At 35.0% G+C, this 27530-nt stretch overlaps 1 protein-coding gene across 1 annotated transcript in view; it reads right to left on the reverse strand.

The window, feature by feature from the left end:
* The window catches only part of LOC121421964 (titin homolog), a 48632-nt gene extending 21218 nt beyond the window's left edge, over positions 1-27414 (reverse strand). The window contains 5 exon segments of the mRNA XM_041616768.1: positions 8441-8530; positions 14227-15205; positions 22274-22389; positions 24709-24826; positions 26826-27414. Coding sequence (XP_041472702.1) covers positions 8441-8530; positions 14227-15205; positions 22274-22389; positions 24709-24826; positions 26826-26931 — 1409 coding nt within the window. The 5' untranslated portion in view covers positions 26932-27414.
* Between the last annotated feature and the right edge of the window lie 116 nt (positions 27415-27530).

The following is a 27530-nucleotide window of genomic DNA, read 5'->3' on the forward strand; positions in this document are numbered from 1 at the left end:
ATTAAACGACCCATTCCTTTTGTGCTGAATGAATAAATTGAAATTGCAAGATAGAAAGAAATAGGTAAACATCTACATTTTCCTTAGATGCTCCTCAAATTCTTCTTCAAGCCACATATAAATAAGGGCCTTTTCACATGTGAATCTTAAATCATCATTGTAATGATGACTGCTCTTGTAATCGTGGCTGTGATTAGCGTTCATGATTCTAATCATGTTCTAGTTTGGTTTCACATGTGCTAAATATTCGTCATCAGCTTTATTTCTCACTGGAGCCATCATTCAAAATACAATTTTGTTACTGTGTGAAAGGGCGGTAAGTCATGTAGTTTAAATTATAAGTATGTCCTCAGCTAAATGAGTCAAAATGAATTATAGAAAATCATAAGCTAAATATCTAAGGTACACATGAAAGAGGCTCGACCATAAATGGGTCGAACAGGGTTGTACATGTTTGTTTCATCGGTAAATAAATGCCAAATATCGTTTTAAATTAAATGTAATGTGTAAAATTACCCATAACACATGTTTTATACCTAATACGTTCAATACCTAATGAACATGGCTATGCCTTTATCATCCAATTTTGAGTAAATTACATGTACCATTTTGCAATCATTACAGAGATCGTGATAATTATAAAATGAAATAGCAGGATTAAATAATGAATATGAAACCCTTTGAAGCAAGATATAATTTTCTTAAAATCTCAATCTATGAAATAGAAAACATTGAAAATGAAAGCCTCACTTGGGTGTATTTCCTTTTAACAGAATTATTTGCAGTTTATATGAAGACCCTGTGACATTCAAATGCATTATCAAGTCCTGAACCATCTCATTATAATCAGTTAATATCTTCAGAAGATACCGCTGGTCATGTGATTTGTGAATGATGCGCTTGGTCACTCATGGATTACGAGTGGTTCACTGATCAGGGGCCTGATACCAACTGTTGTAACTTTGTCATTACTGTAACTACCATGGTAACCTTGACTGGCTGCTAAGCTTTGTTTCTATGCTACTTGCTACAATGGCAAAGTTACAATAGGGCATTTCCATAAAATATACACGTCCGACCCCATGTACAGTGTATGTGATCTACCTTTTCTTTCTCTTGATTTCTGGTTCTTTTGATAGTCTGTATTGCTGTCAATTGACCATGACTTGGTCAGTTTATGAAGTGAAGCGAGAATTGAGAAAAATGGGGGTCTGACATACAAAAGGGTTGATTATTTTACAGAATTGCCAAATAGTTGTAACTCTATAAAATGGTCCCCATATCAACCCCCCCCCCCCCCACTTCCAACCCCCTCACTATTCTCTCCTCCTCTTCCTCTCATCTCCAACTTTTTGATTGACCGAACACGTTGGCTGGGTGGTAGAGTACCAAACTCATGAACAGGTCATAGGTTCAAGCCTAGGCTCAGTCATACCATTCTCTAATAACTAGGGTTTTCTTGCTCCGAGCTTGGCACTTAGTATTTAGATTGGGGAATATTTATGCTAATATATTACAATATCATGTTCTGCACTCCTCAGTTAGTATGATTAAACATACAATTTTAATACAACTAGTCTCAAGACATCATGGTATATGAATTCCCCTTCATCTTCCTACAGGCCTAAACCATATTTATTTACATTTTCTTCACATTAATATATAATTCATTAGTTTATAGATGCATATGGGTTAACAATATAATTCAAATTTCCCTGGGCTAACTGTGCTCAATTCATAATTTCAATATTTAATTTCTGCCCCAGATCTCACATGTTGTGCACTACCCCATCCCCTCCTCTTATCATACACTTCAATCAACTATCATAATTCTTTAGGCCTACATTCTCTCTCTGTTACTGAGAAGTTAAAAAATGGACATACTGATTAAATACAGAGCTATGATAATCTAACCTGGTTCATCATATGCTACTTCTTTCAGAAAAAAATAACAATTTGCATTCTGACCTACTAGTATATGCTTCACATTTTATTCTCCATAATATGGCTAATTATTCTTAATCTAAGTTGTCTTGCACTACTGTATCATATTTACACATTTCTTCCCATCCATTATTCCATTCTACACAGAGAGTACTGCAATGGTGTATGCTCAGTAGGCCTTCTGTTTATGGGTGATCACTTTGTAGCTGGCTCCTCCCCCGACCTTATTACAATACTACCACTATGAATATTCATAGAGATATTTCCTTACATGCTGCATAAACTTGACCAATTGTTAAGAAATCATTGGGGTTTTTTTTGGTTCACCCATATATCTACGTCAAATGTAGCAGCAAATACTATACTACACTTAATTTCTGTAATTAGATTTCAGCAATTGGCTACAGGATTATAGTTCTAGATTATTATCTTACACTGTTTTAAGCAGCATCCATAAACAATTTAATAGTTTAGTATGTAAAAAAAAAAATTCTTTAAGTTACTCACTGCCTCATTTTCAAATCCATATTTCAATTCTAATTTATATTTTCAAGTCAAGCACAAGCAGGCCCCTATTAAAGTTCATCATATTTGTACATCATGAATATTCAGTTTGGAACTTTACCCTGTTAGCCGGCCTACATGTTTGGAGTCTCTTTTAAAAAAAATGAGATACCAAATAACCCTTTCTTTAAACATCTAATTACTGACTTATCTAATGGATACACTAAAATTCTTAAGCAAATTCATTACATATTGGCTGTTAAGGTTTTATTTGCATTTCTTATGAAAAACATTTAGCAGATCTATTCTACAATCATTCCATAACTTCACTTATGAACTCCACCATGTTGCAATAAAACTATATCCACAAATCAACAAGCTTGCTGATGACTAGAATAAAACTTATTCATCCAGGCCCCTCCCCTTTAATATCCCCAGGCTAGCTCGTGAATATTCATGAGGGAATTCTCCCCAGCTTGCATACATGTATGGATGCATGCAAGCCTAGGAAGGCCCTTGGCAAGGCTGTCGCTTTGTATGCTCGGCAGACTGGAATGTAGTGGTATTTTAATCGTATGATTCTTGTTCTTCCATCTTGCAGACTCTCTCTCTCTCTCTGCTCCTTTCTTTCTCCCGATATATCCTTTTCTCTTCCTATTTGCCATCATTGGTAAATAACCTTTAAGTGTCATTTACCGTGCTATTATTACTCTACATTAAAGGGAAAGAGGTGCTAACTCTACAAGATTTATGCAGAGGGAAAGTAAAATTTTATATATATAGGCCTATATAATTATGTTGATCATTGTAAATGTATATCATATTAGTACACAATTTCTTGTTAGATAGAATTCAATCTGAACTTTTCCTACAAATAAAAATGACAATTATCTATTTATGTGTACATTGCTGGATTTTTTTTAAAGATTCCTATTTCATCAGGAAAATTCCAATTATTTCATTGCATAAAATGAATTTAGACACACCAATCTTAAATTTTAACATCCATTAATTCACTCATCTTGAGGAAACGGGCATCAGCTCACAAATTATGTCATGAAAATAAATCATTTAGTTAATTAAAATGTTTTTAATCTTTGTTTAATTGTTGAAATAGACTTTTATGGAAAAATTTATCCAATGAATAATAATTTTCTGATTTTACAAATAAGTAACAATTGAACAATTGATACCAAATTGGGCTCTCAATTTACCAGCTCCCATCTTCCCAGAACACTTCATCATTTCACCTCATCCAGTTAAAGGTCAATTTAAAAGGAAGTACCCCCTGGATAGTAGCGCCAACTTGATCCCATTGGACTTGTAACACCTACTGTGTGAACAGCAGGAAAATGTGTAATTAATTGTGAGGTTTCAACATGACAGGGATCAAGTTAAAGTGTACCCGTTTTGGTTTAAATACCTTTGATTTTGTTAAAGATATTTTCAAGGCCTCATTCTCAGTTTGATGTAGCAACCTGACAGATTAGATGTTTTGGTCTTCGTCTTACATCAACTTACTACAAATCTATGTCCATATAATAATGATAATACTAATAAAAAATAATCATCATCATAATGATGCTCCACTTTTAATAAACAGGTCAAGTCTCTATGAACTTTATGTAAAAATACAACAAAGTTCTGAGAACAGCGTTACCAGGTTCAAAATGTTGAATGCTCACACAAGAGCCTCAAAATTATTATTTTGCTTAGAAAATTAGTAATTATCATTTATAAGAAAATTGAGAGGAAAGTGACAATTAGGTGACCGAGTCACATTCTACAATCAGGCCAAGAGTTTCTTTAATTGTCATATTGATTTTGCTGATGGACTCGAAGGGTCTTTAAAAATTGTGAGAAAGCAAGGCGAGCAAAAGTTTTACCAAGATCAAAACTCTTGATAAGGGTTCTATGTTTATAATGCACAACATGTGATAAATGTTGGTGAAAAAATCATACATCTGTTCTTTAGGGAATTATTGACTTTACATCTTACAGAGGGTCAAATTACCGTACAAATAGAGTAATTACCATACCCCTGACAATGTTGTCAAAAATAAAAAGATAAAAGGTGATCAAATAATAAATTCATTTCTTTGTGGAATGATACATAATTGATACAATGCTTCACCTTCAGATATGATTTGAAAACATGGTGGTTGACGGTTACAGCTTTAATCATTAAAATTAAAAAAGCTGAATTATGAGAAAAGCTTTAATTGATAATACTAAAATTACATTCAATATACTATTATCCAGAAATAGTGAGTTTAATTGCTCTTTATACAATAAACCTCTTTTGACAGTATTTTTTTTTATTGTCGCATATCAAACTTGAGAGAATTAGAATTCATATATATTCAAAACTGAAGACAGCCTTTAGAATGTTCTTTGTACACTTGGTTCCCTATTATAGTATTTCCACTAATTTAAAATGTGTATTTACTGCAAATCTTTCTGTTATTTTCCCCCTCCTCTTCAGGAGTAGGGGAATCTTATCTACAGTATAATATTTGAAATGCAAGCCAATAAAATAAGAGTTTATAATTGGCCTGAATATCAAAATTTCAATGACAACAGTCACATCACCTCCCCCCCCCCCTCCCTCCAAAAAAGTAGTCTCTATAGAGGCCTCAATATTATCAGTAAAACAGCTCTGTCGAAAAAATTTACCATGGCATGCATGATTACTTTCAGATAAAATCAGACAACTTAAACATCAAAGATTTATCTTCTGTACCCCCCAAAAAAATAATAATATATCAATTAAGCCCATTATTTTTTTTTACTTTGTTTGTTTCCAAAGAACTGAAGAGGGCTAATGCAATAATGATAAATTGTGATACCTGTACATGATAAATCCAAGTGTTGACGAAAGATTGTATAGAACAAATGACACTTACAAGTCATGACTGAGATTCCTATCCACTGAGAGCATTTTCCAAGTAGATCTATTGCGCTTCTTGGATACTGTTGCAAACCGTTACTGGACACAATTTCAACTGATAACTTTTAGGAGTCCGACAAGTGATGCAGTACAGGCCAAAACTGTAAGCCAGCCCCATGCAGGCTTGAGCATGCCATTTATGCCACGCTAATGGACGAGAATTCACACAAGTAATTCTTCGCAATTTCCACGTCCTATGGCACATCAGGAAATACCTCGATTAGCGTTTCACTTATCTAATTTGTATGACATAACTGTCAATGCAGTCTGAAATGTCATTTACACTAAGCCCTATTGTTTGGTATTTAGTCTGACTAGAATTACCTCTTGAAATCCTAGTTTAGCCGTGATGTCATGCGTCACATTCTAATGTTAATACAAACTGGAACACCAACGGCAATTGATGTCGGCAACACAGCACTCATCTCTAAAGAATTCTTGATACATATTAGCTGTGTTTGCAGACATCACTCCATGGTCAATACCCCCATGCTAAGTTTTTCTTTGAGCCACATCTAATACTTTTCCAAACATTTCACTATAACCAAAAACAATTTGTTAAGACTATCACCTTCAACATACAATAGAGCCAAGGGATTATTACAAGAAATAAATGTTATATATCTGTGATTTCTAAGAGAATTTAGTGATGTATTATTATAATAAAGTATATCATCCATGAAAATGGGTTCTGTTGAGAAAGCAATTGTCATCGATGATGCTGCATCTTATTGAGGGGTTCCAGGAAAAGACAGTCTCGGCAAAGGTCAATTAGAAATCAATCTCAATTCAATAAGACTAATCAAATAACAAATCTCAGAGGTATCAAAGAAGGGGGTAAAAAAATAAAAGACCTGGGAAGGGAATAAGAAAGACATAAATACTTATACATGAATCTTGTCTGTTTATGTGCATTGAAAAATAATCATACAAAAGTCAATTCAATACAACTTGACAACTCTTTTGAAAATCAAATGAAAAAAATCACATTGTCAACTAAAATTTTATTTTAAATCATTAGTTTAAATTCAAGATTATTCTAATATAAAAAAAAAAAAAAGCTTAGTCTTGGTGGGGTAGAATTCCCCACTCAGATGTTAAAGTGCATTTATAAGCAGGCAAAACCCTTTGCAACAAAATAACAAGCAAAACCCATTACAAAGAATATGAAATATAAAAGAGCCCTGATAAACAAATGCAGAAGTTCAATTCATGCTGCATGTACTGTAGGCCTACATCCAACCACAGCTGGCATATCTACTCAACACCTCAAACTGGCCTTCACTTCAACAGACGGCACAAAAACGATTGAACCATTGATAAAGAGGATGAAGATAGGGATTTTAATGCATTGCTGATAGTTATGCTATGAAAAAAAAAGAAAATAGTGTGGAACTTGAGACAAGGTTGCCATAGATTTAATGAGCTTTTTATAACAGCTATCTGTCTGCCCATTTTGGTAGTGTTTCATATAGGTCCTACCACATCGTTCCGTGCAAGCCTTGCGGGCGACTATTTTCGCCACCCAAAGATCGCCACAGTATCTTGTACGCCTCTTGGATGCATGTTGCCCGCAGAAGCGCATGCAAGTCTGAGTTGCCCGCCTGAAAAGTTTTGAACATGCTCAAAACTTTTTATGGGTGAGTTGCGGGCGATTGCCCGCAAGGCTTGCATGGAATAATGTGACAGGGCCACATGTTTATAATGTTTTTAATTATTTTACAAATGACTGGAATATGGTAAGCCAAATATATTACTCAAACATTTCAACTGTAAGATAATCATCTCCTGTCATAGCCATTGCATATCAGATGTATATTTGATAATTTTTCAATAGGCCTAAACTAAATCAGAATTATTTGACTCACATTTTGGCACTTCCTATTCTAATTGTTTGTAAATTTCTATGAATGGCTTTGTGAAAAAGTGCACCCCCACCCCCCATTGCATTAAAGATGAACATTTTGTTATCTTCAGTAGATAGAGATTCATCCTGGGCGGCACTGCATGAAACTTATAATGACACGCATGTTGATTTCAAATCATTAAAATCATAATCATTTCAATTGATTGCACATTGCAATTGATTAGAGGTTCGATACTTGCAATGAATTATGAATTGATTTAAGTTGGGTAAAATTTATCTCTTTATTGCAGATTTGTATTTAATGTTTGCAAGTGATTCGAATTCATTTTCTTGAATCCAAACAATCGGCTGAAATAAAGACTCTCAAACAACATACCCTTAGATATACTGTACATCCACATTGAAAAAAAATCTCATAATATGGGAAGCATGCAATATGATGTTATCTAGTACAGTCATTCAGGTTCAGTGGAACACATTACAAAAACACATTTTTCCTTTTTTTTCAAGCAATGGTGATGCTAATACATTATTAGACAACTGAGAGAAACCTTCATATCATCAGTAACCATGGAAACAGTGGTCAGCAAAAAATCAAAACAAAGGTTCCCATGGAAAGCTAATACACAAACATATTAGGTTCAACATCACAAAGGAGCTTTCATCCCCCTTCCAGGTTTTTTAAAGCATTTTGTGTTCATAGTCTGATCCAATCAGAATACGTATGGGAAATTTGCACTCACTTATATTTACAGCATTTAATACACAAATTGTTATGTTGCTCTCCTATGCCAAAATCTGAAGGTTGGCTCAGTTGTTTGATTTTCTTTTATTTTTTGAAATACTGTCCTGCTGCACTGCATAAAGATGACCATGCATGGGATGATTTTTTATGCAGTCAAAATACATATTTTAGTGCTTTTTTAAAGCTATTAGATACAAATCAGAGCAAATCTGACATTTTCTCACTAAAACGTTGCATTTGTATATTTTGTGTCTGCAAAAAAAGAACCCGTTTTTTTTCTTCTTATTTTATGGTCGGTCGGATGAGGGCAACGTAACAATTTTCTGATGTGCTTGAAAACCTTGATGGGGGTTTCAATCTCCTTTTCTCATGCATATATGTATATAAATACATGATCTATAGAGAATATTAGGTGATTACAATCCGTTACCTTTCTCTACGTGCTGCACGGGACGCCTCCAGGGCATCTATAAAATCCTGCGTTTCCGTGGAGATGTTAGAATCCCTACGGCCTTTCCGGCTGGTGAGCAGGTTTCCAGGAGGAAGCAGTCATAGGACCATTGATGTTGCAGGGAATTATGGGAAGAGGAAAACATGCAGGGTGTTAATTAGTACCATCTAACAAGACAAGTTGGAGGCATCACATATACCGTGTTTACATGTGATTGGCTTTTGCATCAGCTTTTTAATAGCGTGTAAACGCGATAACTTGCATCGGTTCAGAATCGGCAATTTACCAAGTAGTACATCAGGTTCAGAACCGCGAGCCGAAGCAGAATCGGCTTTTTTACTACGTGTAAACAGAAAGCCGATTCTGCATCGGCAATTGGTGCGCATTTGATTTACTTTACCATTGTGATGTAATTGTAAGCGCACGGATCCAGCGTTGTCTTTATCATGACGTATATTTTTGGTGAGCGTATCATTTCAGGTTTTTGACACGCGGCCGATTCTGCACCGTGAGCTGTAACAGCGTGTAACCGCAGTACAAGATAAACCAAAAGCCGATTCTGCATCGGCTTTTGGTTTTGGTTCTGAACCAAAAGCCGATCACATGTAAAGACAGTAAGAGTTAATGTTTCTATATGGGCGTAGATGTCATGAGGAATGCCAAGGAGACAACACTACAGGGGAAGACCAAGTCCCGAAAAAGTTGATTTCGATAAAAATCAAACTCAATTCTGAAAATTTAATCAAAGTCAGGTGTGAAATCAGGAAGCTACCGCATTTCAAAGTTTCACCTGTCTTCATCAAAAGGTTATAGGCATATGCACAACTAGACGATATGCAAATGAGGTAGCCAGTGGTGTTACAGTCTCATTATCAAATTAAAAAAAAATATCAAATGATATGGAATATTTCCTTTTTTCCTCATTATAATGTGAAACAAAGTTTGAGATTCAATTAAGATTGTCTTTATTGTTAACAAAAGAAATAATGAAATTGTTATATCATCTGTTTGCTCATGTTCATTTTTGCATACTTGTTTCGTGAATCTGATTGTGAAGGAATTCTCAGCTTGATTGATTTTTCTCTTCCTATCCTTATTTTATAATTTGGGAGGGAGGGATTTCCCCTTTAAGGATCTTGTCTCCTTGTTAAGATAATCCATTGGTCATCAAACTTTCTCAGATAGATGAGCCAAGGAAATTGATCAGGACTTCCTCATGACATACTTAATGATTTGATTAAGACATTCTTAAGACCGAACTATCTTCATTAAATGTTCATTGAGAAAGCAGAATAAAAGGTCCATAACACATTGCAATCTAAATCTCAGATACAATTCTCAATTTTTGGAAGCCAAAATGATTTTTTTTAACTTTCAAAAATTGCTTATTCTCTTTTCATGAATTGAAAAAAAAATATTTTGCTAAAAGTTCATTTCTGTTTTTATTTCATTCTGAAATTTTTATTTCTTGTTGTGAGATTAGGAATAGAGCCAAACAAAGAGTATCAAATGAAAATTATAACTTAGGCTATTTCTTATTTCCTAAGTCCTAAATGATATTTAAAACAATTTTCATCTTAAGCTTCTCTGGTTGACAACATGCTTGTTAGTTCATATACCTACAAAGTCGTCTAAATGTGAATGCTCTGGGATAACTAATTACAAAATGTATATGAAATATATTTCATCCTGGTTTATAGAGTTGTTTTAACATGTACATTTCATTTCACATATTCACAAAATTCACAATGTTAGATATGAGATATATAGTCAATACATATGTACATATGCATAAAAATTCTTTACATTCAACTATTGTCAGGTTAATATCATACATTGTCATTTAAAGAGCAGTGAATATATATAAGGCATACAACGGGCCATAGATACTGAGCTTTATAAATGACAAACATTATCATTATTGTATTACTAATATGATGTAATCGATTTGCTAATACTGATGAGTGAAGAAAGAGACATAATAATTCACACACATCAAATATTTTGTAAAATCAATGAAATGTAACCAATTTTTTTCTTCACAATTTGTGCAAGCCTCTTTTACTTTTCAACAGAACATTTTGTGTGGATTTAGTTGATCGAACTGAAGCTAGAGAGGGCAGTCTACAAAAATGGGACAAATTGGGATCAACTCAAAATAACAAACCTGAGGCATATCTTACTTTTCTTCGGAACAAAACTCGTTCGATTTACCAAATCTGTAGTGTCAACTACTCTTTACTTCTTACCAAGGAAATACTCCAGTCCAAAACACTTTCAATTCACAATAAGCCTTGGTGAGTGTTTTTTTCTCAATGTTGCCATGTTGGGCATGTCACCCAAACACCTCATCTTTACTCATTGAATAAAGTATATTTTTTAGAATCATTGTCCATGGTACATGGCTGAATGATGTTCTTACAGCATTATAAACAAACCTGTATAATATGCATGTATGTTGAATATGAATTCAAGATGAGTGTATCTGATGGGTGTATATATGTGAACATATATAAACTACTGCTACTACTGTCTTCATGGTTAGATTATAGACCAAGTGTAATTGGATCACCTGGACTTCATGAGCAGTAATTAATAACATTGATAGATGTATGTGTATTAAGTTTGACATTTGGATTTGGTATTCATCGTTATACACTTGAGGGTAATCCACCTCTTGTATAATACAGGAAGAATGTATAAGAGGGGAACCAATAACCTGCATTGCACATGTATAGTGATGAATATAATGAATATTTATATAACTATAAGTCAACCCCCATCTCTAAACCAGAGGTATTGCTAATCATGTATCAGTAATTTTATTATCAGAGTGTAATATGTATTTACAGCTAAAATTATAAATATTTTTCAACTTATTTGTATGCTTTAACTTACATATTTCTTTATTAACTTATTTATTTAATTATCTATTTATTTATTACTTTATTTATTTATTTCTTTATCTATTTATTTAACCATTCATTTCATTTTTTTCAAATGTTTTTTGGCTCCAATAGCAACTGGCAAACTTGTCCTTGGAGGCCCCACAACACAATAAAAATAAATATTACAAACATATGAAAAATGGAAAAAAATGTAAGACTGTCAGTAGCATTGGTAAAGAGACAATAATGGGAATTATTGATTAACAAATTGACTTTTTTTTTTGTAAATTGCCTCTCTCTAATTTTTTAGAAGCACTTGCCCAGTCAGGCAAGTAAATTTTTAGATAGTTCTAGTTATAGAAATATACTTGCCCCAAAATCTATGATCTTTAGAAAAAAAGTTACCTCTTCAGAAGAAAGTTTTGCGGTTTTATAAAACACTGACCTTTTCTCTCTCTTGACATGAACTGATCTACTTTGTTATTGCATTTCTTTTTCTAAGGTGATTTTATCTTGCCTGCCATGACCCAAATTAAGGTCAATACGTCATATCGACCATAATTTTGGTCAGTCTTGTGTGAGAATTTCGCTTGCCCTATTTGGGCAAGCAGTTTTTGTTTTTACTTAAAACACGTGCCCAACTTTTACTTGCCCCAGGCAATCGGGCAAGTGCTTATGTAGCACTCTGCTGTAGGCAACCTTTTTTCTACAATGAATATTCAGGCATGATTATGCAAACATATTCAATTCTTGGAAAATCAATTTCTATGATGAAAGGCTGAGCCATTTATTTTAATCATCTATAATGGGGCAAAAACATATTTTCCTCCGGCAAGTGACATGTCTTGGGAATAAATTCTTGGACCTACATGTACACCCCAAGAGTAAAACCTTTACAAATCAATTAGGATTTTATATCTGTCACACTTCAAGGATTTAGAGGTAGGAAGACAGGACAGTGCAATGCCGATCCTACAGGCAGGCTAACAGATCCATGAAACGTGAGAAATATAACAAGTCAATCTCTATAAGAAACAGTATTGATCCGGTAAGCACTAAAACTCTTAAAGTCTGAAGGTTTAAAAATACCTCGTAGGACATCCTCTCCCTGTCGATGCGTCAGAGACTTTTCCAAATATTCTTTTGCATCAGAATAAATGAAGAGGGTACATTTAATTCCCTAGAGTATTCCTGCTCTAAATGGACTTCCTTTCTGGAAAGTGTGGTAAAATTAATAGGCATGAAGGGCTTTAGTAGTATTGACTGCGGGAGGATGCAAATTCATGTCAATTTTATTTAAGATAAAGCAAATGACACTGGGGATTGCAGCTAATTTCATACATGAATTCATGATATGATTATTTGAGTAATAAAGAGATTTGACACAATTTTGGTGAAGTATGAAGGTTGTGAAGACATCATACTGAGTTTGTACTTAGGGTGGTTTTTACTTAGAGAACTCATCATGAATGAAAGCTAAAGAATAACACCTTCTTAAAATTAGTTTTAAAGTTAAATTGTCTTATGTTAATAGTACTTGTCAAACTATACCATTTATCAATTATGTACATTTATTCTTTCAAACATTTTTATGAGTGTTATGTACTTAGGGATAACCAAAAATGCAGAAGAAAACTGACAATACAAATAAAAACAATAAAATAAGAAGTAAATGAAACATCCATTTACTTTTAAGTATGAGATAATTGACTATATATTGTAATTAAATGGAAAAGGTAATTTCATTGATATTTAATTTAAGGGAAAGACTTTCATAAATTTGTACTAGACTAACACCTTGTGGAATATGCAATGAAATTTTGAATTGCCAAATACCATAAAAGAAAAAAAAAGAGTATGATATTCAAAACAAGAATATGAATACTATAATTGTTGCGTTTGTTCGATAATTCCTAAATTGTTAATATCATCACCCCCAGTAATTTCATTCAATTTTTTAAATAGTATTCCATCTTGTATATCATAATGTTGGTATATTTACTTTATGTAAACTTACTATTATGTTATTATGATTTTGTAACCCCCATCCCTTCGCACCAGTCTCATTACATTATTAAACTCATTTTCAAATCTTTCTATGGTCATCCCATCTTTATATTGTTAGAAAAAATCTCTTATTTATATCTTGTTTATGTATTTAGTGATAAAAAATGAATAATTTATATTCTGAGCGATATGAATATTATGTATTATTATTTCAATATAAAAACTTCATGTAATCCAAGCAAAGTGTGGGGAATAAGAAGGCGGTGGTAGATGCTCTATACCACAACAGGAAAGATAAACTCTGCTGGCTGTATGCATAACCTTGATGTATAGGTACCTACATAAATGTTCATTAATCTGTCTTAGATTAATTAGACAGCCCTGACTGACATTTATCATAGGATAGATAAGGGTGTCATGTGACGTTACATACACTGGGGTCACAATAGGGTTGTCATGTGATGTACTGGTGTACTTTTTCGAGTTCTTTTGAAGTATGATACAAATTGTTGTATCAGTTTTGCAAACAGGTATATAAAGGTCTTACATAACTAAAAGATAAAAAGAAATGTTTTCCTTTATTACCTTTTGATAACTTTATAATCATAATATATATATAGAGAACAATGATTTACCTTGTTAGTTAACACTTCTGTAATATCATGCAACCGTAGATTCGAACGTATAAAACAGTCTTCTTCCCTACCGTACTATGAAATCATAGCAGGGAGAACCTAGCTGGTTATAACGTCATATTTAGCGCTATCTAAACTAAGAATAATAATGTTACAGAACAAAATGGTACATTAGTTTTCAAGTATGGGGTCATATAAATTCAGAATGAAAATGAGGTCCTCCAATTCCACTCACCTTAATCTTGGGGTAGTTGCTGGTGAATTATCCTGTGAGGTATTTCCATTAGTATGTATAGATTCCACTTCACCGGTAATACTGGACAGAGATTCCCTGCTAGCGTGTCTCCTTGACAACGGGATAGCATCCAGGTTAGAACTCCTATCACTGGCATTTGACAGTTTTCTCACTCTTTCAGAAGTTGGAGAGGCTTCTTCCTGTTGGCTGGAGAACCGTCGCCTCGATGACGATTCTCCTTCGCTGGATGAGGGACCAAGGCCGTACTTTTCAGCTAATTCCCGCCTGCGTTGCTCCTTGTATCTTGCGATGCGAGCAGCCCTCGATTCGGAGTCCTCCGACTCAGACCCGCTGTGGAGAGCTCTAGCAAGGCTATCACTTACAGATGTAGGAGGGGTAGCTATGGCACGTGATCCATATGAACCTGTTCTAGAAGCAGAAGAATCCCCATTACTTGTTGACAATGGTCGATTGACTAGATATTTATCCCGTATAGCATTCACTGGGTTCGAGTCTCCTGAAGTAGATCCAATATAATTTCCACGCTTGATCTTGTCCTTGTCTAAACTCCCGTACCCGCTCTCGGTGCTCCCGCGCTTCAGATCGGCCGTTATTTTACCCCGATCGTCTTGGAAACCACGATGCCTGCCCGGAGCTTGAGCATCTGTTGCAGCTCCAGTGCGCATATGAGACATTGCTGGGTGATGATGTGATGACGGCTTGGTATCTTGCGTTCCGCTGCCCGATGGATAACCACCAAAGCTATCTGATCTTGAGGTGAAGTCACCTGATGACCTGTGAGGATGCTGTGACCCGCTTGCCGAGCGATCCTGGCTGTACCTGCCCGGCCTGTTGCTCGCGTTGGAATCTAGACTTTTAAGGGAGCGACTCGGGGAGTTTGCATAGGCTGCTCGGCGGTCGACGGATGAGTCAAACGAGAGAGGTCTTTCACTGCCGTACTTCTCTTGGAGCTTGGTTACTGTGTGGGGAAGATGAATGACACATATCAGGTTTATGACACATCACATGGTTATTTCATTACACCGTCTGTACATACACACACTGACACACACACACATCCTCTTCCTATTAACTCTCTCTACCTCTTTCCTCTTCTTTCTTCTCCCTCTTTCACCCACTTACTTTCATCTGTCCATCTCCCTATCTGTCTATCCATAACACTTCACTTTACATAATCATACCCTGTTCGATTCTCTCTTCTGTAGTTTATATTTTTCAGATTTTCCTTCTAGTGATTATCTGTATTTTTACATCTTCTAACCTCTTCCTTCTCAACCTGTATCTCTCAAGTCTCCTCATTACACTCTGTCTCCCTATTTCTTCATCCCTCACTCCCTTGCTTTTCTCTCCCCATCCTCCTTCCCTCCTTCTGCCTTGTTTCTCCCCCTTTCTGAACCTCCCACCCTCCCCCTTCCCCCCATCCTTCCCTCCATTTTTTTGCCCTCTTCCCTTCCTCCTCCTTTCCCCGTCTCTCATATTGGCTGTTTTCTCAACTCTCAAATACCCATCCCTCTTTTCCATTCATCCTCCTCCCTCCCTCCTTTCCTCTCCCCCCCCCCCCATTCTCTCCCAATGGCAGTTATCTCAACTATCCATTCCCTCTCCCTTTTCTCCTCCCTTCATTCCCCCCCCCCACATCTTATCTAAATTTACCCTCATCTTGATAAACCTCATCTTTCTCCCATTACTTTAGCCACTTGGCTGTCATCTTCCCCATGCTCTTCAATCAACAGCTTCCAATATCCCACCGCTTTAATCCATCTTCCTTTTATGTCTTCTATCAATTTCGTAAAAACGTAACTACAAAAGCAAACATTTGATTTTCAAAATGTGTCCAAAATAATTTTACCAAATAAATCAACTATGAAATTATATCACACACAATACATTATTCAGTCAAACTGACAGGCCTATATGTCTGTTTTCTAATTTTGGTAAATCCCTTCAAAAGTGAATATTGTTTTTTTCTGATTCATTACAAGGTTGCACCAATGTTTATGCTTAAAAACAGTTACACTATGAAGAATATGAAACAAAAATGTGTTTCATTAAATGAATTCTTACGATTTTGCAAGAAAATTTATTTTGATAGCATGCCCGATCAAAATAAAGAATACTTCACTTTTTTCCACTCAACTGAAAGCATTACAGCAACAAATTTATGAATATCGAATTTTGAAAGACAAGTCCACCCCAACATTAAGTTTGTTTGAATAAAAAGAGAAAAATCAAACAAGCATAACACTGAAAATTTCATCAAAATCGCATGTAAAATAAGAAAGTTATATTTTTATTTTTTGCTTAATTTACACAAACAGTTATACATGTATGCACATCCTGGTCAATATGAGAATGAGGGGACTGATGACCTCACTCACCCACTATTTCTTTTGTATTTTACAGTATGAAACATTAAATATTCTAGTTTTCCCCTCATTGTCCTGTTTCACAGGACAATGAGGGGAAAAGTTTATCCCTCCCTGAACACGTGGAATTACCATTCTTTTAACATTTTATGATTCAGTCATGCATGTTGGTCAAATTGTGAAATCTGTAAAAATTGAAATTTTGTATAATTCAAACAATAAAAAAAACAAAGAAATAGTGAGTGAAAGACATCATTAAATCTCTAATTTACATGTCACTGAGTCGTGCATAAAACTGTTTTTGTGAGAGTAAGCAAAACTTTAAAATATCATAACTTTCTTAATTTACATCCAATTTTAATGAAATTTTCAGCATAATGCTCATTTGATTTTTCTCTATTTATTCAAATCAAGAATAGTCTGGGGAGGACTTCACTTTTAATGAAAACTGGTCTCATCAATGCACCCTCGGTTTTACCTACAATTTCTTCTGCTTCGCAGTCAATATTAAGCAATCAACACATTAAAAACTTCCCATCCCCCAATCAACCAACTGACATACATCTTGACACTTTCTCTTCCTGGGCTCGCCTTGCCGCTAATTTTAGCGTGGTGTGCAACGAGGGTCGACAGTTTCCTAGATGAAGATGCGACTGACTTGTCAAAGTGTGTTTGAGATTAGTGATTTAAATTCAGATTAGGATGGACTTCCTCCTTGAAGTCTTGGTAAAGATGGCTGCTCACTGAGCTCAGGAAGGGTGGAAACCCCTTCTCAACGAGGTCATTGATATACAGCATTTGTCAACACCAAAGGATACACATGCTCTCACTGTGAAGGTTTTTAGCACTGTAACTAATAGTCTCCTGCTGTACTGTATAATGAAGGCAGTGACTGGAAAGTTTTAAGGGATGGTCCAGGCTGAAAATATTTATATCTAAATAAATATAGTAAAATTTGCAGAGCAAAATGCAGAAAATTTCATCAAATCGGATATTAAACAAATTAGGAAGTTATTGAATTTTAAAGTTTATCAATATGTTGTGAAAACAGTTCTACATGTATGCACATCGTTATGAATATTCATAAGTTGGGCTGATGATGTCATCCCCACTTTCCCTTTTCTTATGTTATTACATGAAATCATGTATGTTTCATTTTTTCACACATGTGTAAATGATGTGTCTCCATTATGATGAAATAAATTGCGGCAATAAACACTAATGCACTTAATCAGTTGTCGATCCAATTGTTTAAGTTCTTGGTAGAAAACTTTTGAATAAACCTGATTTCATATAATAGAATACAAAAGAACATGTGGGGATATGACATCATCAGCACACCTAATGAATATTCATGAAGACATGCTTAGAACTGTTTCACCGGAATAATGCAAATCTTTAAAATTCAATAAATTTGTTATTTGTTATCCGATTTTGATCAAATTTTCTGCATTTAGCTCTGTGAATTTTACCCTATTTATTGAGATATAACAAAATTTGAAAGAGGGCTTGTTAATTTGTACATCACAATCTGTCATCATGCGAGCACATTGGATCAATGCAATACGAATTTGGACAGCACAAATTTAACCAAACACTCAACTATTTTAGTTGTCAAAGTTCACGAAAAATCTGGATTTTGAGCAGGTCTTATCATTGTTCAGTTCAACCCAAGTAAGCATCCTGTATCCAGTTGGGACATCTGAATAAAATTGTATTATTTGCTCGATTAGGAAACATCGCAACCTCCTAGCTAAAGTAGTACCATGATCATTCATTTTGACCTTTCACGCTTTAGCCAAGCATTAAAGAAGAAATCAGAAGTATCCACACAGATTTTCACATTTTTGATTTCTTGGAACAATTCTGACCTATTCAACCAGCAGATAATTCATACAAGCATTTCATACTTTTTGTTTGATATCTTGTCCAACAAGTTCTAGAGGTGGATTGACAGCGGTTGCAATCGCTGAAGTTTACCAACATTTGTAAAGACTATAAGATGGCTTATATAACAAATGTGATTTGTAATATTATTCAATAATGTTAAATAATTTTATAATGGTGACACAATTCTGCTTTTTATAAGTGATCAATACCTGTGAATCCTCACCCCCTCTGGATGTGATTGTAGTTAAATGGCTTTTTTTTTTCTTTTTGTTAAGGGTAAAGGCCATAGGAAGCTGGATTTGACACTGACCTACCGTTTGGACTTTAGATTGACTGGACTAACAGATAAACACAGGAAGGCATGGATTGCCACTCCTATCTAAATGGCAAAACAACTGAAGTCAAAATGATCAAATATAAAATGCAATGACAAATACATACCAGTCAGTCACTCCTTGAAAATAACATCATTGTTATTTTTACAATGTCTGAAAATATCTAGAATGAATTTGTACCCATAAAAGTGTGTTTTTATAACCTGAAAATAAGTAGATATGCCCAGCCTGGATACAAGATTAATTAATGGATAAAGAAATAAATTAGAAAAATAAATAAACACACATATGTATAATGAAATGAATAAACAAACATCAGATTTGGGGACTGATTGCCATTGCCCCATGTAATTTTCTGCCTGAGAGAGCATAATGCCAAGACTCGCCATTTTCAAATGTAAATACACTCTTTTCAAAGTTTATAAGAATATGATCACGAATATCTCATTCAGCACTATTGTAAAACTCTAGATCGTGAGCAAAAAATTGATTTTAACTACAGCAATTAAAAAAAAACATAATTTATTGTTTGAAATAGACATGAAAAGAAATACTCCGAAAATTTGCTTTGCCCAACTGATCGTGGGCCTGGCAGCCGCTGTGCAGCGCCAGATTAACAAGGCTCTATCCCTTTAATCGTTCAACGCCAAACAGGGTAGCAGCAACTCCCATCTTTTAACGTCTTTTGGTCTGACGCGGCCGGGGTTTGAACCCCCGACCTCCCGGTTGTGAGACGGACGCTCTACCAACTGAGCCAAGACACCGGTGTTCATTCATTCATCTAATCAATAGTGAGTTGCCAAATTTGAGACAAAGGTTTAGTACAATTGCTGATGTGGTTTACGGTACACCATGTGGTTTACGGTACACCATGTGGAGTGTTATAGAAACAGTGGATAGAAGAGAAGAAGTGGATAGGCGAGAAAGTGGAGATTTGAGAATAGAGTATTCTTTCTTGAAAATAGTCCTGAAAAGGACTGTAAACCAGAAGGAATGTTGAGTGAGAACAGCTTGAGTAGTAGAGCTGATGAGGAGATGCTGGCTTGAGTCGGCGAGTAGAGATGATGAGTAGTAGAGAGACTCGACGACGTTTCGGACAGGTTGACTGTCCGTCACACTCCACATGGTGTACCGTAAACCACATCAGCAATTGTACATGCCACCATGCAAACCTTCAAACAACATCAAAGGTTTAGTGGTATATAAATCATGACTGGTGGCATGAAACGTTTGCCCATCCAGCCACCAAACACTAGATTCACAACAGCCATCTCATCCGTACAAGAATGTAAGGATTTCCCGAATTAAAGGAAATTTGTTGAACTTGAGTTAAATAATGACAACCAATGCTCACTGCAAAATAACCCGCCTAGATATTTGACAATCATGACAGTCAGGATGTAGTGGGATAAATAGAATAAGTCAGATATGGGGTTTTAACTAGGTCAAATGTCTGTCAAATTTATTGAGGTGAAAGTTAACGAGGTGCTCACTGTTGAGGATGACCTGAATAATTACAGATGGTAAGGAAGGGAGAAAGAAACAACTGGGATATTGACTGACAGAAAGGAGAGTCATTGTGGATTGTATTGATGTGATAGGTTGGCATTTTGGGGTGAACTTTGGGTTATGAAGAGAGCGTCTTCAACCATTAAAAGCAAAAATGTTTATATCTAAAAAATAACTGTGCAAGGAAGGCACCTTAGCACCTTAGCACCTTAGAAAAATAACATGTGCCAAGTCTTTCCGCGGGACATCAGGAGCATCACCTTGATTTGTAAAACACCCTGAGAACAAATACGTTCATTAGTCCAAGACACAGGTGCCACCTCAAAATAATGCATGCTATACACTTCGTTCTTAGGGGATACTACAAGAATGCAATGGTTGAAAATTTCAACTCTAAATTTCAACTAAAAAAAACTTTCTGTTGCAAGAAGCAGAGGAAAATGACTGATAATCATATTTCCAAAGAGACCCCCTTGAGAAGTCTCTGGACTACAATTTGACAAAGTTACAAAGGCAACATAAAGATATTCTCTAGTGGCACCTGTTTCTGTTCATCTATTAATAATCCTAACCCAATTTAAAGAAGGAATTGATGTACTCAGAAAGGTTGTCTGCATCTATATCATTGTCATCATTTGTCATCTTCTTGTTTCTCCTTTTAGAAACCCACCCACAGACATCCAAACGTCATCAATCTCTTTAACCGAGAGAAGACGGTGCAGTCTAATTGAAAGAATTGATGGAATAAGAATATATGGAGTAATGTTTGATGAGCATTCATTCATCCATGTTTACTCCATATTACTTGCTATTTCTATTATTCCTTCAACTGTTATAAACTCCCCCCCCCCCCCTTATCCCATCTTCCTGCCTTTGCTCTTCCCTACCTTTCTCATTCCTCAATTTAACTCCAGTCTCTCCATCTAACCCCTTTGAGACTGATTTCACTATAACACATATTCTCCATATACTCCGGCCCTCAAATATGCTGGCTCAATCTCCAGTGGGTTAACTTTCTATAACTTTTCCACTCAGTCCTCTAAGTTCACAATTCACCATTTTCACTCCAGCTTTCACACTTACAAAATTATCTGTAAGTCCTAAAAATCAATTGTAACTTTTTTACATATATATAAATGGTAAACCATGTACATACAGTTATAGTTAATTGTACAACTGATTGCATCATTTGTGTGAAAGTGCTCAGATCACATAAAATACATTTATCTCTCCCACGGCAATAAGATATGAAACCAAAATCAATTTAATTTGGTGTTAATAATTACCTTCCCTCCAAGATTATTTTTTGAACATGTACTACGAAACAAAACTAGCATTAAAATTCCAATGTCAGCATACATTAAAAATACTACATTATCAAGGGGCTTTGAAATAAAGAATTATACTAAGTATCCTCTCTTGGAATAGTCACAACTTGGAAGGAGCAATGAAGTTTACACAAAACTTATTTGCACTTCAGTGTCTAATGACACGACTTCAGATGTGCAGTCATTTGAAGTTAAACATTTTACATTCTCTTTTCCAAAAAGATGTAATAGTCTATATTAAAACATTAGGAGCAAAAGTGGGGATACAGGCTCTGTTTTATGTATTCATGTGTTATTGATAAGTTTTCAATCTAAATACACTATCGAAAAATAACTAAGATCTTTACCATTAATTATCCTAATTCTAACATTGCATGACTATGTAAGAAGGACAAAAGCATAACATGAGCAACATTTTGTGAAGAAATCAGTAAAAACACCACTGGCAACTGGAGACCAGCACAGGATAAGCAAGACTAGAATTGCCTTGGTCCTATAGCCTTTCCCAGGTTCCATAGTACATACAACATAAATGTAGTATAACAACAAAATAAATCCCAATCTCACTGAATGATATGACATGTTGCTAAAGGTTTACCTGATCTATCACCTCTAGTGGACATGTCTGAATCTGGAGTTTGAACCTGAGGGTGGACACAATTAAAAGAGTTCCCTCCAGACCAGTCCACTGGGTTTACTGCAGGAGCAGCAAAACTGGAATTAAAAAAAGGATTAGAAAGAATTAAAACCTGACAGTATGGATGAGACAAACATAAAAAAGACTTCTAGGTCCAGAATAAGTAGCAAAAGAAGCCTCTATTAACAAAATAATAATATTTCTGTCCTGTGGATGCAATATTGAAATGTTAATAGAATACACCAATCCAACTGGAAATGTGTACTGTAGCAACTCCATAAAGAACTTTCTTTAACATATCAATATGGCAACCAAAAAAAAATGTTCAGCAAACAAGATGCCAGCATTGGCTGTGTACATAGATGCAAAATATAACAGTTTGATTAAAAGTGTGGTCAGCACTGTTGTATTTTCTATGGTTGTTTTTTTAACATAATGAACATAGTTCATGTGTGGAATTGACATGTTTAATACATCAAAATATAAAATGCATGAGCTTTCTATGAATTCATTATAAATTGTGTCCTGGAAAGAGTGAGTGATGATTCAATAAAAATGAAAAAAAAAAGACATCACCTCCAATAAATGGGGCAGTGCCTTGCTTTGACACTTTGGCCCGTATTCTGAAGTCGGGTTTAACTTAAACTCAGGTTTAAAGTTGTGTTTTAAGTATGGGAAGCCAAACGTGTCAAAGTTTTTATGAAGTTGTATGTTTCTTATGTTTACTGTGCTCTTTCCTCATTTATAGATGGTGAAGGCAATCACCTATTTATACTTTTTAGACAGTTATGAATGATTCGAGAGCCAAATGAGCTGAAGTATGATATCTCTACTATTAGTGATTTATGTAACAATTGGCTTTCCATACTTAAACCACAACTTTAAACCTGAGTTTAAGTTAAACCTGCAATCAGAATACGGGCCGTTGTGTTTGATAGTTGTTACATGCAATGCAGTTCCAAAGCCTTCGGACAAAACAATGGAAGTTTAAACCCGCTCCTATGTTTTTTTTGTTTGTTTTTTTTTTTAAAGCATGTGTGCAAATTGAATCTGATACAACTACACAGGATCTTTCTTTTTTGGGGGGGAGGGGGGTGGTACTTTGAACATGGATAATGTGTGCATCTGTGCTGATCCTTTCTATGCTGGATCATTCCTATTTCACACTCATATATTTTCATTGTTATAATCTACAGTCATTCTTGGCTATACTGAATTACTTTGCCACACAGCATTCTGTGTTATAATAATCAATTGCATTTTCTTGCATTTGTGTTGATATTTTGTTATTTAGTTTAGGAAATATGAGAAAAAATAAAATCGAATTCTCAAGATGAAAAACATAGATGGGGATATTTAAACCCCCTCCATGGTTCACAAGCCTATATACCTCATCAAGGTGACTTATGTAAACAATGCAGTCCATTCAACCAATTAAACATTGCAATACAATAATTTCAAATTCAGAAATGATAGTTAAGAAAAAAGTATGGAACATAAATATCAGATCAAACAATAGGAGGGCCAACATGACAAGAGCATTATTTGTTTTAGTCACATTTGTAATGTACAATATCTGTGTTTATATTACACTGTACACCAAGTTAATACCCGAATAGAAAATTGATCCTGAGATGCAAGTCATTTCCTACAGACCAATAAATATATTAATATATATGAAATGAAATCATTCAAAGGTCAAAATTGCAATTACCTCCGTCCTCCACCGTATTTACCAACTCAAATCCAAGGAGATCATGAGCTGACATTATACGCAGCAAAGGGCGTGAAAATGATCAATGTTAATGTGTTAAACCAGGGTTAGCCCCACCTGATACCCAAAGCAAAAGGAGCTTAGGGGTTCCACCAGGGTGGATTTCTACGCAAATCGCGTCACGCAAAAGTATTGATACTATCAAAATTCTCTATGGGGCCAAAAAGGTACAACCCTGGAAGCTACCTGACCAATTTTTGCAGCAGTGCAAGCCCAATCCCAAGTTTTAATTGTCATAATTTTTTCATTAACTTAGAGATGTTCAATATCTTTGACTTTGTATACATATTTGAAGTACAACATATGCTTCACAATTCATTTTGAAGACCATTGGTTGAAAGGCACTATCCAATATAGAACTCTTTCATTAGATATAGTGAAGGGGCCCGTGCAAAACCTATTTAATCTTTCTAATGGCAGTATATGAACTCAGAATATTGTACGATTTCTTTGAAAATAATTATTTTCATATTTCCATCAAAATTCATGATTTGATTTGGGGGAACCTGAAGCAAGGATACAAAGTACAGTATACAGGGGGTTAAAAATGTATTGGGGGATAAATGATAGACTAAAAATGCGAACAACCTTCTGGCTCTCAGCATCTAGCTGGCATACACACCTTATGGGTCTGCTCCCCTGAGAATTGTCAGAATATAGGACGCCCTCTCCTGGCAGAGTACCATGAGACAGAGGCGTGGTTTGCCACTTCAGTTCCGAGGGGTCTGGAACCTCAAGATCTAAATAGACAAAATAAATAAGAGAAGAAAAAATGATAGAAAAGGGGCTAAATCAATCACAAAACAGTCCAGCATGTCATGTAGGGTAACGGTCTATTGTGTCCATGGAATGATCACCTGTCTTAGGCAATAAGAACTAACATCATTTGGATAGTTTATAATCAACAGATCATTCACATAAATTAATATAAAAAAATAACTTATATAAAACATTTGAGACCCAAAATAAAGCAACAACAATATATGCAATAGGCTATATGTATGTGGCGATGCAGAATAATTTTACAAAATGTATCAAAAGTAATATTTCCGCCTTGGAGCCTACAAACAGGAAAATAACAGAAAAATATAGCTTCTCTAAGACCACAAAAAAGGAAATTTGCCTAAAATCATTACAGTTATCGTTACACCATCAGGTGTCATAAATCAAAGAGAAAGGTTTTCATATTGCTTGGTCATTGCCTCAATGGGTAGTGAAATATCAGTTTCAAATTATATGACCAAACACATAAGGGAGAGAATAGAAAAAATGAGCATTCTTCAAGAAATTAATTTGGTATTATGGATAAATTAAGAATAATTTTTGAATGAAATTTGAGTTAAAAAGTATGAGTATTCACTCCTTTGATGTAACATCAATAGTTACTCAAAACTTACAGGTCATTTCAATGAGGGAGAATTATACTTCCATTACAAATAGAAAGAAAATCTCACAGTAAAATTCATCTCCTTGAACTTGATGGTAAATTTCACTCATTTTTTTAGTTGATTTAGTATCTAGGAATGTAAACATTCTCACTCAGTTCTTGGTTGGATTTAGTATCAATTTTAAAAAAAATCATTTAATTACTATAAATGTTTAAAAAATCAGGTTTCATTTTTAATTTGAATTACATTACAAACAAATCAATAAAAAAGTATGTTAAGGGCTCCTCAATCTCTGGAACACTTTCCAACTTCTTTGCGATAAACTAGAACATTCAGCTCCAGGTTAACACAAAGAAACATTAGCCTATACAAATGTCACCCTGGAAGCCGGAAGGCGCCATGTCAACAGAGAGGGGGGAACCATCTCGTGATAAATAGTATCAAGTAGCGGACATTCCCCTCTACTCCCAGGAGCGACTTCAGCAGCGACATTGCCAATAGGTAACTTTATTTTGTTTAGGAAATACTACAGTATGATGCAAAGCAAGTCAGGGTATTGACATGAAGATCATCAGGTAATAGCTCTTTTCAACAATTGCAATCATGCACCAATTATTCATAATGGTTTTTGTCCCCTTGAATTTATCATAATTCAATAAGCTAAACCCTTCAGGCAAATGTACTGCACAATGATAATAACATTTGGAAATATGTCATGAATAGAATCATACAAGATTTATAGGCATTGCAGTACTTCAGAATACAATATCATCATATTCTAAGTACTACATGCACACAATATAAGATCTGATAAGAAAGATACAACATGATAAAATGTGTTTATTGCATATTCATACAAACCCACACGATGTACAGATAGTAAACATATTCAAAACTTTCAGAGACTTGAGTCTTAAATCATACATTTTTTTTTCTTTTTGGATCAGGTTCATCAAATTGTGTGTGCTTTTTTCTGAGTTTCAGGTAAATTTATGGTTTCAACAGAGAATAATTCATTTTTGAGAAATGTACAAATCTTTGATAAAACTTGCAAATAATCCATCTCTGTGCTACTGCATGTACATTTACATGAATGTGTCTTTAAATAATGTATATACATTAGCATAAAAATGGAAGCATCCACATAAAATCATGTAACAAACATCTTCCCCTTAGCCCTCTTTCCCTTCCCTTTTATCATCCATGCAGCTCTCCTGCAATCTTCCTCCCCTACCCCCTTTTCCCTCTAGCCCTCCCTTTTCCCCCCACCCCCCCCAAAAAAAAATTAACAATAATAACTGAAAAATAAAAGATTTCTTTCTTTTTCATACAACCCTGAACATATACCTACCAGAGTTTGTGCCCCATAACTGACGCATGAGTAAACAGAGCCACAGCCATATGCCTAGAAAAATGGCATACGCCATGCAGACACTAGCAGTTACAAAAGGAACCATGGTTACGAGAAAAAATGCAATCAACTTCTTTTGACAAAAAGTTGGATAATATGGTTCCAAGATGATGTTGTTCCTGATGTTCCAGTCATTTTTTTTATGTCAGTTTGTCCACATTTGACAACAAAGACAAAGTGAGTGTTACCAAACAACCATGATTGAGTGAAATATCACGGATTTGAGCATAAGTCACAAAATTCCTCCATGATTGATGGTGCATGATGATCCTACTGTTCAAGCCATTGCAGACTACTGTAACCTCCATTAATTTTGTTCAGTGTCAAATCCAACCTCCAACACATATCTCTCATAACGGAATAAATAACATTCGTTCCATTTTGAATGAGAAAGAGTCTCATTTTATAGGAAACTGCATAGGGGAAGATAGGTGAGCACTAAAACATCCAAATCTATTCTTTCAGGTGAAAAAATAAAATATGTGGCCAAAGTCAACGAGAGAGATCTTCATAAACTGAGAAATTTAATGAAGCAATCACAATCAAGCTGATCTCCATGCAGGAAAACGATACCTACACACACTTTTTTACAAATATTCACAAAGAAACAATCATCACTGTTAGTCAGAAGGCAAGGATTAATAG

Source organism: Lytechinus variegatus, chromosome 1 (assembly GCF_018143015.1).
Source record: "Lytechinus variegatus isolate NC3 chromosome 1, Lvar_3.0, whole genome shotgun sequence".
Taxonomy (NCBI): domain Eukaryota; kingdom Metazoa; phylum Echinodermata; class Echinoidea; order Temnopleuroida; family Toxopneustidae; genus Lytechinus; species Lytechinus variegatus.